General features: G+C 37.5%; 1 protein-coding gene across 2 annotated transcripts in view; it reads left to right on the forward strand.

Moving 5' to 3' along the window:
• Window positions 1–12,686, forward strand: part of LOC123680400 (serine/threonine-protein kinase 32A) — a 160,377-nt gene that overhangs the window by 139,339 nt on the left and 8,352 nt on the right. For both annotated transcript variants that reach the window (XM_045618283.1, XM_045618285.1), the window contains exons 7-9: window positions 3,629–3,790; window positions 5,005–5,150; window positions 11,394–11,519. In XM_045618283.1, coding sequence (XP_045474239.1) covers window positions 3,629–3,790; window positions 5,005–5,150; window positions 11,394–11,519 — 434 coding nt within the window. The remainder of the gene's footprint in view (window positions 1–3,628; window positions 3,791–5,004; window positions 5,151–11,393; window positions 11,520–12,686) is intronic.

A 12,686-nucleotide genomic window follows, 5' to 3' on the forward strand; every position in this document is an offset into this window, starting at 1 on the left:
GAGAGAGCATATCCATTGGGAAGAGGCTGATTAGGAAAGAGTTCTCTTCACAGATGAGTCTAGATTCTGCCTCTACCATTGTGATCACTGGTTTCGGGGAGGATCGATTATGGTATGGGGTGGAATATCTTTGAGTGCTCGAACAGACCTAGTGGTCGTTGATAATGGAGCTATGAATGCTGATAGGTATATAAGGAAAATTCCTGAAGAGAATGTAGTGCCATTTGCCACATACATTGGTGAAAATTTCATTTTTATGGACGATAATGCCAGACCCCATCGTGCGCGCATCGTTCAGGCGTACCTTGAAGAGGTTGAAGTCTCTGGAATGGAATGGCCAGCAAGAAGTCCAGATCTCAATCCGATTGTGCAGGTTTGGGACAACCTCAATAGAAGGCTGAGAAGTTCAGAAAATCATCCAGCTACTCTCAATGACTTAGGAATCCAACTCAGAGAAATCTGGGAAGGATTAGATCAGAACATTTGAAGATCACTCATTTTGAGTACCGTCGTTGCCGAGCTGTAATTATCGCAAGGGGTGGAAATACCAAGTATTAAATCACTTATCAGCATTCCAGTATTTTGAAAATTGTTTATATCTCTTCTTTCACATAAGATTCGGTGAAATCCTGAATTTTTCTTCCATTTAATGTGTCTTGTTTCGTTCAAAACCTTCCCGAGAGAACATAAAAAATAAGTTATAAAGTCAATGAAGAGTTAACTTTCATTAAAATTGAGATTTTCAGAATGTGCGTTAATTTTTTTGCGCAGTGTATTTGTTGTCATCACAAGTATTTTTCATTCGGTCTATTATTATGGATCAACAGGAGTTGGAGAGTACGATTACTCTCCAACAGTTAATTCGATAATTAACTGTTGTTTATAGATTTCGAAATAATCTGATTGGTGGTTTTATACCAAACTGGCGGACAATACAATTTCTGGTGTTAAATGCTACCGCATTTTCAACAATAATATTATTTCCAATATCATTTTGTATTTCTGGTGTATTTCGCTCTCATCGAGTCAGTGTTTACCAAATATTACTGGAACGTATAGAATTATAGGGAAAACCTGATGAGGTTCATTTATGAGTAATGAATATCAAGGGTTTTCCTTGATGATATGCTAATATTTAAGGAGGTGATTCTTCGAGCCATCAAAAAAACTCCATAAAAACGTATATCGTACCTAAACATACTGACTTAAAGGACACATTTATATGATTGTAATGGAGTGACCATCGCATGGAAATTGATCCTTGGAAAATTGTCCCTGAAATTGCAAGGATTTTGCACGCTTCGGTTCATGTTATGCTACTGGAATTTTCGAAGACGCGGTAATTTGTCAGTTGATCGTGTACCATCGGTCGGAGCGCGGATGCGCGGATCTAGAGAGAATCTTCTGAGAGATTTTCAATAGTTGTAGAGACTTCAGCAAAGATACGTACCTAAGATTATGATTCCAGTCATTATTAATTTAATTTGAGATTTGGAATCTAATTTATCGGCGAGAATTGTGTCGGGATTCTCGCACCTCCCGTGGAATTGGAACAACAGAAACCTTTCTTGGGATTGAAAAATATCAAGAAGTACTCCCTTGGGATACATAATTTGGAATAGTACGTATGTTAAACCACTTTAGTTCCTGAATCTGAAAGAATACCTGCGTATTACCTGGCATTATCACATCAACTTCGTTGAATGGGGATTGGAGTACTAAAGCTTCCTGATATCATAAGATCTGGTGTTCCATCCTAATAGCAGAGTAACTCATTTAAAACCGATTTGAATTAGGTTTCTATTTCATTATTCGTTTAGAGTGAAAAGGATCGATCATTGTATATTTCAATTCTATTAAATTTGTAAAAACCTGGGAAGGAGTCGAGTAGGAGTTTTGTTGCCAAATAAGCCAAACCACCCCTAGAAATTAGTCTTTAGAGTCTCATGGGCAATTATAACGTTAAAAAATGAATGAGAATTTCAAATATGATTTTGAATATGAAGATATACAATGTCGTTTCACCCATACAGACAGGGCCGGCGTTAGGGGTGAAACAGTGAAGCAACTGTTTCAGGCGCCTCTTTTCGAAAGGCGGCAATTCAACCCAGTTTGTAGCCGCCCTTTCATATTTCTGAGAAAATATAGTCTTGATTTTCAAAAACAACATGCGGTTGGTCTGCTTTGCTGCGTTTATCCAAACCGTCTCTACTGAACCGCCTGTTCAATAAATAACACATGGCAACCCAACCAATATAAGCAGCATTGCCTATTACCCTAATTGAATGAGGGATGTATTTCACAAAGACGAAAAACAACATTTCGAATTACGTAGAAGTTGTTTACACATGCTACATATGGAAAATTCCAACGATTCTAACTATCAAAATCGAAACTAGTTACTGATAAATGCTCAATGTTTTTAGCGGAACATATTTTTTGAATCCCATTTAGTTTTCGAAGCTTTGCATGCCTTACCGCCCTTTGTATCTTGTGGTGTGATAGGTAATCTTTCATCGATCGTACGTAGTGTCTTGTGAATGTGAGAATCAGATATATTACTTGTGCATTGTTCACCGGCGTCGAAGAAAGCCAGGAATTTATTGTAGGTGAAAATGTCCGAAAGAAAAAGAAACCCAGTGGAAACAACTTTAGGAAGAAACGATTAGCAAAAACGCTAAAGAAATCAAAAATAGCGAATCATCATCGGGGCAGGTGATGTTTTTTTTTCGAGGGGGGTCGGATTTTTATTGATACTTTTTCAATAGGGCCACCAAAAAATTCTTTGCTTTAGGCTCTATAATTGATCGCGTCAGCCCTGCATACAGACGCCATTGGTGAAAATAATAAAATTGTCTGTACATCAGAAAATGTAGGTATCTTGCTGCAGTGAAATCATTTACCAATTTTCATAGAAATATCTGCAATAGCGTCGTTGTAGTGATAAAAAAATTGTTTTTTTTTCTGGAAACTTCATTACCATATATCTCGAAAGTTAGCACGTTTACGATATACGATCATATGAGGTTTTTGAAAAGGCTCTCAGAATCGCCTCGATTCTCGATTCAAAGAGCAAAAACCAATTGAGATCTAAGAAAGTAAAACTTTCATTTCTCATAAATGAACATTTGGTGGTCAAAAATCGTCAACTTTTTAAACGGTCAAGAAATTTTGGAACTTCCTTAACTCTTGTTACATCGTAATTTAATTTTTGCAGTTTCCGATAAAATAATAAGCTATATTACATTATAGGCACTACTTCAAGTTATAAAATGCGTACACCTTTTACATGACCTAGGTGGTGTGTTACCAAGTCTCCAATTTCTTTGTTAATAGGCACCTAGCTAGTCTCCTTCCTTGACAAGTAATTGTATCAGGGTGTGGTCTTAGCTTTATTTTAAACGCAGGGTATAAATCTCTGGCATAACACTTGGCATTTTCAAATTCGAAGATAAACAATTACTTTTAGGTATTCTACAATGGTTGGTATAAGTTTGAGGTTTCAAAAGAGCACCAAACTATTGTGAATATACTATAATTGAGATCTTCAAGTCCTTCAAGAAATATGAACTTTTTCAACCCTATTTTATAATCTGATAGCATTAGATTTATTCACTTCTAATTCTAGGTCATTTCCATATAACTGACTTCAACATAGCGACAATACTCCATGACAATCGTCTTGCCACTTCGATGTCTGGTACCAAGCCATACATTGCGCCAGAGATATTCGAGTGTGCCATGGAGATGTGTTTAGGATATTCCTACGCCGTAGATTGGTGGTCTCTAGGTCAGTAAAGTTTGCTTGAAAAACTTATGTATGTGGTATATCTTTCTATAGACTCATTGTTTCACCTAGGCGTTTTTTTGTAGCAAGTAGAAGGTGTTTTTTTTAAGAGCTATAGTACTTTAAATTGCAATAAAACAACGATGGATTATTCGATTGACATGAATTTTATTTATCCGCAAGATAATCTTGTGGCATTACATTTCAGATATGATTTCTGGCATATGACCGCCACGGCTTACTCGGATGTAGTCCAATCTGGACGTCCAATTTTCGATTACTTTTTCCAACATTTGTGGCCGTATATCGGCAATAACACGGCGAATATTCAATGTTTTCTATCCCGACTCTCCTAAGCTTGTGTGTGACGAGAAGCTCAGATCTTATACCGATTTGAAAGAACCGATTGAGTTCTGTGTAGCCTTCTCTACTCTTGAACGAGGCTATACTTATTATTATATTGGGGTGAAAGATCTTTGCGTGATTTTGAATGGTAACCTAAATTTTCGTGAGCATTATACTCACACCATGAATGGAGCACTAAAACGATGGAGTATGTTAAAAGCAGCACTGCGGAAAAAGACGGAAGAGATTTCTGTATCGCATTGTGACTAGATACGAAAAATAAGCTCATTACGATAATCCGAATTTTCACGGTTCCAAGGTCATGCTCAGTATTTGGCGGGATCAACTCGGCGTAATGTATTATGAGTTGTTAAAACCTACTGAAACAATCACAGGCGATCGTTATCAAACGCAATTAATGCGTTTGAGCCGAGCCTTGAAAAACAAACGGCTGCAGTACAACAAGAGACATGATAAAGTTATTTTGCAGCATGACAATGTTCGACCCCATGTTGCGAAAGTGGTCAAGGCATACTTGAAAGCTTGAAATGTCTCAGAGGAAGTAGTGGCCAGGGATAGAAAATACTTTGAATCATAAATGTAGAACCAGTTTTTCACAGTAAAGCCTCAAATTTCAGAAAAGCCGCGGAAGCAAAGTTGTATGCCTATGTTTAATGACTTTATCAGTTCATGAATATTTTTCCTATGTTTGGTCGCCTCATTATGATAATCACAAGCTTGTTATGTAGTAAAAATAAATATAGGCGAAGTTAAATAGTGCTTTTATTTATAGGTGATTGCAGAATAAATAATTGACGAGATTCTTATAATTATAATTATCGAAGAAAAATCACGAAAATTCTTGGTTTCAGGAATTTCAGCTTACGAAATGCTGAGAGGATTAAGACCGTTCGATATACACTCCACCACATCAATGCAAGAGGTTCGAGTTATGTTCCAGAATGGAGTGGAATATCCACGGATGTGGAGTGAATCAATAGTGGATCTCATAGGAAGGGTAATCGAAAATTTATTTTGATGTCTGAAACGTATTGCTATCGGAGCAGAACCAATAAAAATACGCGCACCGAATTCGAATCGCTTTGGCGAAAGCTAACTAAGTTTGTTAAGCGCCCATAGTGCGTAATGAATTTAATTTGTCCAGAATATGACCGATTATTTGGATATATGCACACGCACCAATGCCAACATTTATTTTATGCCGAAAAATCTACTTGTTGTACATGGGGGATCATTATCGTTATAAACTAGAATCAGTCGATATGAATCCATTATTTTTGCATGAAGAACAAGGCTTTAATTACTATAGTTAGAATGATCCGATTCAGGTCAAATATGCCCCGTTTTGTTCGATAAGTTATTACCATTGCGAAGGTAATATCATTTATTGTTTCTCATTTGTAAACATCAGTTTCCAAAAACACAATATTAATCAAGAAAGTTTATTTTATCAAGTCACTTGTAAAACTGACAGTTGACTTGCAAAATTTTTACAAGTTAGTAGTATTATTTACATTAGAAAATTTTGTTTTATCGTCATATATGTTGAAAATCATAGTACAATTGTTATGTCCAGTAACACAGATTTTTGATGCTGAAAGAGTTGATACCGAAGATGATGAACCATCTGTTGACTCAGAAACTGCTGAACTCGAGGACTGCAGAACATTTGTACTCTCCTTACTACCAAATAATTTGCTAGTCATTTCGATTTTTTTGTTGACCGAATCATCTACATAACTCATCGCAATTTCGGTGCTCTTCCACCCTCCTGCACGCTTCAGTGCTGAAATATCTCCACCCGAATCCGCAACCATAGTGGCTCCAGTTCTGCGAAAAGAGTGGCCGGTGTATAACTCTGGGTCTTTTAAACCTAAATATTTCGCTATTTGCTTTGGGATACCACCAATAGTGTGCTGGCCAGCATTAAGGGAAATGCACTTTCCATGTCGGTATGTCAAAAAAAATCTTAGGCTTTCTGTTCCAGGAGGCCGAAGATTTACATATTTTCTGTATAACATGCAAGGCTTGAAGCTGCAGCCATCATCGGTTATGGTGAATCTTCTTGTTGTTAAATTTTTTGTTTGCCGCAATGTCACAATAATGTATTTTCCCATATCTTCTACGTCATTCATGTTTAAGGAGAGAATTTCGTCACATCGACAACATCCAAAAATCCCAAATATTGTTACAATTTTCGCCAGCAACCACTGGTCATCAGGAGCATGTAAAAGAAATTGTTCAGCCTCTTCTTTACTTAATACCTTGGCCTTTTTTGGCGTATGACGCTCATTTTTTCGTTTCAGAAACGCTATTACCTTTTGAAATCTGCAAATGACAACTAAACGTCATATTTTTCAATAATTTTTTTAAAGAAAACAAACCTGCGAACAGGGGCATTTTTTTTCATTTCCAAGCAGCTTTTCAGCATAGACCATTTCGCCCATAAAGTATTAGGGCTGAATCTAGCTGATAGTTGATTCAAGTAGACCAACAAAACATCTTCAGTTACCCCAATCACACTATTTTTGTTTTGCCACTTTTTGAAGTCGTCGTATTCTCGCTCGTACCTTGAAGCTGATTTTGCAGGTAATAAACTTGAAGCTACACTACTGGCTGCCTGAATAATTTCTTTTGGTACATTCATTCTCGTTTTCGCCAAAACAAATGTAAAGAAAAATAAACAGACATGTTCATGGCAACGCTTCCATAGCTTACATAGACTTATGTCTATGATAGCTTACGACATTTGAGACAAATTATTGAGATTTTTTTGGAATTTATCTAACCTTTTCACAAATGAGAAACAAATAAAATATAAAACAATACACGCACGGTAACGGGTTTTACAGGCTCAAGGAGGTAACTGACTCGCCTGCGGCTCGTTAATTATATCCTCCATTCGCCAGTAAAAACCCTCTTACCTTGCTAGTAATGTTATATACTATATGACTCTCTTATAGAAGCCCTTGTCTCTATTGGCAAAAAATGGGGATAGTCGATTTTCACAAGCCTCCGTTGAAGCGAATTCTTACCAGCAAAAATGTTAACCATGGACAGGTACAGATGGTGATCACTTGCTGTTAGGTCCGGATTATAAGTCGGATGCATAAGAACTTCCTCACCAAGCTCCATGAGCTTCTGGCGAGTCACTATCGATGTGTGTGGCCTGTCGTTGTTCCTCTCCTTTTAACCAAAGCTGGCCGCTTCTGGGCGATTATCGCTTCATTCAGACGGTCCAATTCTTGACAATACAGTTCCGAGTTCACAGTTGTGCGATAGGAGGGCAGCTCATAGTAGATAATTCTCTGTTAATCCAACCAAACACATAGCAAAACATTCCTGGCCGTTAATCTTAGCTTGGTCACCGTTCCCACCGGATCACCGGGTCTCGACCACGGCCGGTTTTGCTTGACGTTGTCGTAAGTGGTCAACTTTTCATCACCAGTCACTAACCGCTACAAAAATAGGTCGATTTTGTTGCGATGCAGCAGTGATTCGCAGATGGAAATTCGGTCCAAGAGGTTTTTTGCGTGTGGTACCCATACATCGAGCTTCTTCTTGAAACCAGCCTGATGCAAATGATTCCAAACGTTTATTTGTGCAATCAATAGCTCTTGGGTAATCGAAACAGTGTTAATATGTTTATCGACACTTTCGACAAGCCTTCAATGCGTTTAATGCATTGTTGACATCGGAAGTACCGGAATGGAATCGACGAAAAAAAAATTTCTCATTATTGGCTGTGTCAGATCATAATAACTATTTCCACTTTCAGCCGCTTGACTTATATTTTCGTATTTATCGAAGAAAAACTTCGAAATATAGTTTTTTTTCTAGTGCTTCATCTTTGACCTACGCTCAAACTAAACTGAGTCAACTAATCACAAAACTGTCAAAAAGTTTTTGTAGTACGAAACCTCACATTTCTGACGCCATCTGATGAAACCCGATCGCACTTTCACAACGCGAGATAGAGATAATTAAAGCTATCTTTCAGAAAAATAATGGATTTCTTTTTTTTTCTCTATAGTCAGTTTCCTCTAATAATTCTAAGCCGTTCTAAGTACATATTTGATATTGATATAAAATAAAGGAAGAGTTCCAACATGAACATCATGAACTCCTGATATCATAAAATCACGATCTTTCGATTCGTACCAGCAATCGCCAAAACTATGAATATACGCTCGTTGCATATATGAGATAGCTGAAAAAAAATGCGGTAAATAAAGTAACCAACTAAATTTCTCTTCGCTTGCCTCGTTTCAAAATAATAATAAGTGAAAAACGAAAGAAAGAATTAATTTGACTATGCAATACAAAAATTTAAGTAATTATTCATTAGTTCATATGTCATGACATTGCCCCGAACAGCATAGGTTGTAAAATTTTCATGGCAATTCTGAAAATACTCACTCTTTGCTGTAAACCATCTTCGCATTTTATGGCACTCCGGATGTAGAAGCGGAGAATTGTTAGGTCAGGTGTGCAGGCATAGCCATAAAAATAAAGATTAAATTCTGACTTTCAGTTGTGTAAAACTTTTATTTATTCAGATTGTAAAAATTAATCGCAAATAGTGAAAATGCTTCTGAAGGTTTGTGAGATTAATGAGCACTCCTAATGATATACTTCTGTGAAGAAATTAATTTGAAGAGAAAACGTCTTGTCGTTATCATTTTCTGGATATTTATTGAATGAACTGAATATCTTACATGATAATACCGATTGAAAATTGAATGAAATTATTCTGAACCACCGCTGGCTCCAACATTTCAAATAACAGTCCTTATCAGAGATGGATTGACTGACTCCTGGTTTCTGAAAGACTGATCAAACCTTTATTTAACTAATAGGTACAACATTCAAATTATCAGCGATGTCAAATCCATTTGAGTTTCTGAAATGTCATATAGTGTGAAATCAAGTACCTAATCTATGTCATCTGGTGCTTTTTACTTGAAAAGAAAAATTCAACTGCATTTTAGAAACCCAAAATAACGCTTGACGTACAATTTTGTCATGAGAGCGCAAGATAGAAACAGCAGGAACTACAATTACTGAGAAGGATGACGGCTCATCTTTCATTGCTAGTGCCTCTAGACTCTACCCAATCTCGGGCGTAGCCAGAGAGGCGTTTAGAAGGAAATATTTTACCATTTTTCAAAAAAGAAAGAGGCGTGCTAACGTGCGACCAAACTTTACGCAGCCGCAGTAGATAATCTTATTCTTCTTCATACTTAAAATTATGCATTTGCCTGTTTTTGCTTCGTCACCATGCTTAGTCTGGTCTTGACAAGCTATACAAATTGCTTGCGGCAGGTTTCCCACTCTCCATGGTCCAACTTTCAGGTTCTTACCTGCATTCTCGCAAGTTTACAGCCAGAGTTGACGGAGTATTGTCTTCAGAGAGGTCTCCTTCAGCCGGAGTTCCGCGAGGATCTCTGCTGTCTTCAATATTATATACAATAATATGTATTCGACATACCAAAAACGGTGAAAACCTCCATGGCACTGTACGCTGACGACACCGCCATTCTTGCCAGTTCTTGGTGTCTCAAAATGGCAATGAAGTACCTACAAGAAGCCCTCTGCAGACTCCAATTTTGGTTTGCTCGTTGGAGAATTGAAGTAAACCCTGAGAAGAGCGAAGCAGTTCTTTTCAGTCGAAAGAAAAAAGATCCCGTCGGACACGTCGTAATGTTCGGTGGAAGGATCGAATGGAAAAACGAGGCCAAGTATCTGGGAGTGATATTTGATAAGAAGCTTACTTGGAACCAACACGTCACATCAGCTGTGACGAAGGGAAAGACGGCAGCGTTGCAACTGCTACTTTGCTAAAGCAGCAACATGTCTCTTTCCAACAAGCTTCTTCTTCCACCATTCGGCCGGTCACATCTTACGCACGTCCGGCTTGGGATACGCCGCAAAGACGCATCTGCAGAGACGTGCAGAATACGATCCTAAGACGAGCCTTAAATGCACCATGGTTTGTCAGCAACGTACGAACACATGAAGACCATTTCTAGACGACCATCTAAAAGATCTGAGCATGAAGACCTTCATCAAAATGGAAAATCACGCAAACCCTCTAATAAGGAAGGCTTGCGACTACGATGAAAAAGCTCCTAGAAAACACAAACGACCGAAGATGGCACTTCCCTAGGAAGTGTGTCTTAAAGCCAAAACTTTACTGGCACAGAGACTGTGTAATGATTACACTAACTTTCTGAGTGGCATATTGCCACCTGCTAGACCAGAATCAAAATAATTCACCAGAGGTGAATTATATTGAGATGGAGCAGTAAAAGGCTAATAGCCTGACTGCAAAAGAGAAACAAGTTTTAAGTCTGGTCTTGAGTTGTAACTCCATCGCTTCCTCGGTCGTCCGAGTAGAATCTGCATCTTGAAACCCCCCAAAAATGAAACCTGGCTACGCCCGTGTCTCATTATCTTGGTTTTAGAATTTGAGAGGCTACAGTGAGGTATCATGCATATTATTGACCTCATTCAAGAGCACAGTTGTCTATAGAAATTGTCTGCCAAGGAAATGGTAACGGCGTGTTCACTACTGTCATGTAATACATCAAGTAATTTCTCCGACTGTGATTTTGTTGAGCAATGAGGCCGATTCCCTGGGTATGTTAATGACCAAAATTGCAGTTAGTAAGCCACTAACTACTCTCGAGAGCTCAACCTAATATCCATCCACTTCCAAAAGTCACATGATAGCGTGATAATGGGTTATAGGCCTTTGAGAGAGTTGCGTCACCATTACAGTGACTTTTTTTTGGTTATTTACTAGAGAATTTTCACACAGCCTGCCGTCCAAGCTATATTATCTAATATATGTTTCACAGCTAAGTAATCTCTTTACACGTGCAGTTTCAGTGGCCTCCACGTCCCCCAGATTTGAGACCCCGTGAGTTCTATTTTTAATTTGCAAGCCAAGAGTAGTCTGTTTTTTTCAAAACAACAAAAAAACTACATCATATATTCTAGCGAATAATTTCTTTGCAATATCACCTTACCTGCTACACACCGTCAAATAAAATTTCGTTTTGTTTCTCTTATTTTTTAAATAATTATGTTAATTATAAATAAATACTTCATTGGTAAGTTGCTATGAGGTGCAGTTTGAAATAACTAATGGACAGCAAATAAAAAATTTTTGTCATCTATCCATTCATCAAAAGAAAATACAAACTCATTTTTCAATGATCTGTTTTGTCTACAGCTTCTCTGTATGAGTCCTGGAATGAGAATATCAAACGCTGTTGAATTGAGACAAGTGAAGTGCCTGCAAAAGTACGACGTGGAAGCTTTACTCCAAAGACTTTATCAACCACCATTCCAGCCTCCGGTAAGAAGACAGCATTTAATAATTTAATACTCAATAAGGGTTTTAGCTTTCAACTTTTAATTGGAATATTACTGATTATATAAATCATGTTTTGATGAACCAATAGAATCCGTAAATTTCACATAGTTACGACGTATTGATAAGTGAAAAGACCAATTGACGACGTAGTATAATCGTTTTGGTGTTTCGCCTCCTGCCATATTGTGATCATTTCCATAGTAACATTCTTAGACGTTCGCCAAAAAATAAAAGTCAAGCTCAGTGAAATGTCATTGAATTATCAAAATACAGTGCTTTGGTTATAGTTATTGGAATTATTCGTTATATAATCGTAACGAATACCACTCGAACATAGACAATATATTCCGATTATACGAACCTCTTCACTCCTAAGTAGTTCGCGAAACTCCACTCGAGCTGCGCTCTCGTGATATTTCGCGAACTACGTCTCGTGAATCGGTGTATAATCGAATATTGTCTATGCTCTTGTGATATTATAACTGATTGTATTTCATAAAAGGGAAAAAGTGACGTACGGAACCATAGACAAACTATGATCCATAGACAAACTATGATCCATAGACAAACTATTATCCGTTTAAATAGTCTATGTACGGAACAACCAACGGTTCAAAAGAGTTTTTTTTTTTTTTGTTGAATGAAATATTTTGCTGATATTCAACAAAATTTTCATGATTTTCATGGCCAGTTCATAGAAAAAAAAATATAAAAAAAGAAATTATTTTACGTGTTAGATTAAGAAATACCACTCGGGTTATGTGAAAAATCAATGGATATTTATAACACTGTATGCAATTACACCAGCTTCATTTACGAATAAATAAGGTCCAATCACACCACCAGTCAAAAACAGTGACACGTTGAGGATGTACAGGCTTTTCAACAATCTTTCTTTGATTTTTCGAGCCTCAATGCAACAATAATGCTACTGTAGCTTCAGAGGTGGAAATGGGGCTCATAAAAATCCCGATCATTTTCATGCAGAACCCTATCAGCGAAGGTACGATGTAATTGGTGATCGACCAGCTTGAATTATTGTGTTAACTGAACTCGAACAGCCTTAAGACCTAAGTCTTTATGCAAATTCCGGTGTAATGTGGTTTGCTGAATGTCTAATTCCCAAGATCCACGAGGAATCGACACACC

This window comes from Harmonia axyridis, chromosome 5, assembly GCF_914767665.1.
Source record: "Harmonia axyridis chromosome 5, icHarAxyr1.1, whole genome shotgun sequence".
NCBI classification, from domain to species: domain Eukaryota; kingdom Metazoa; phylum Arthropoda; class Insecta; order Coleoptera; family Coccinellidae; genus Harmonia; species Harmonia axyridis.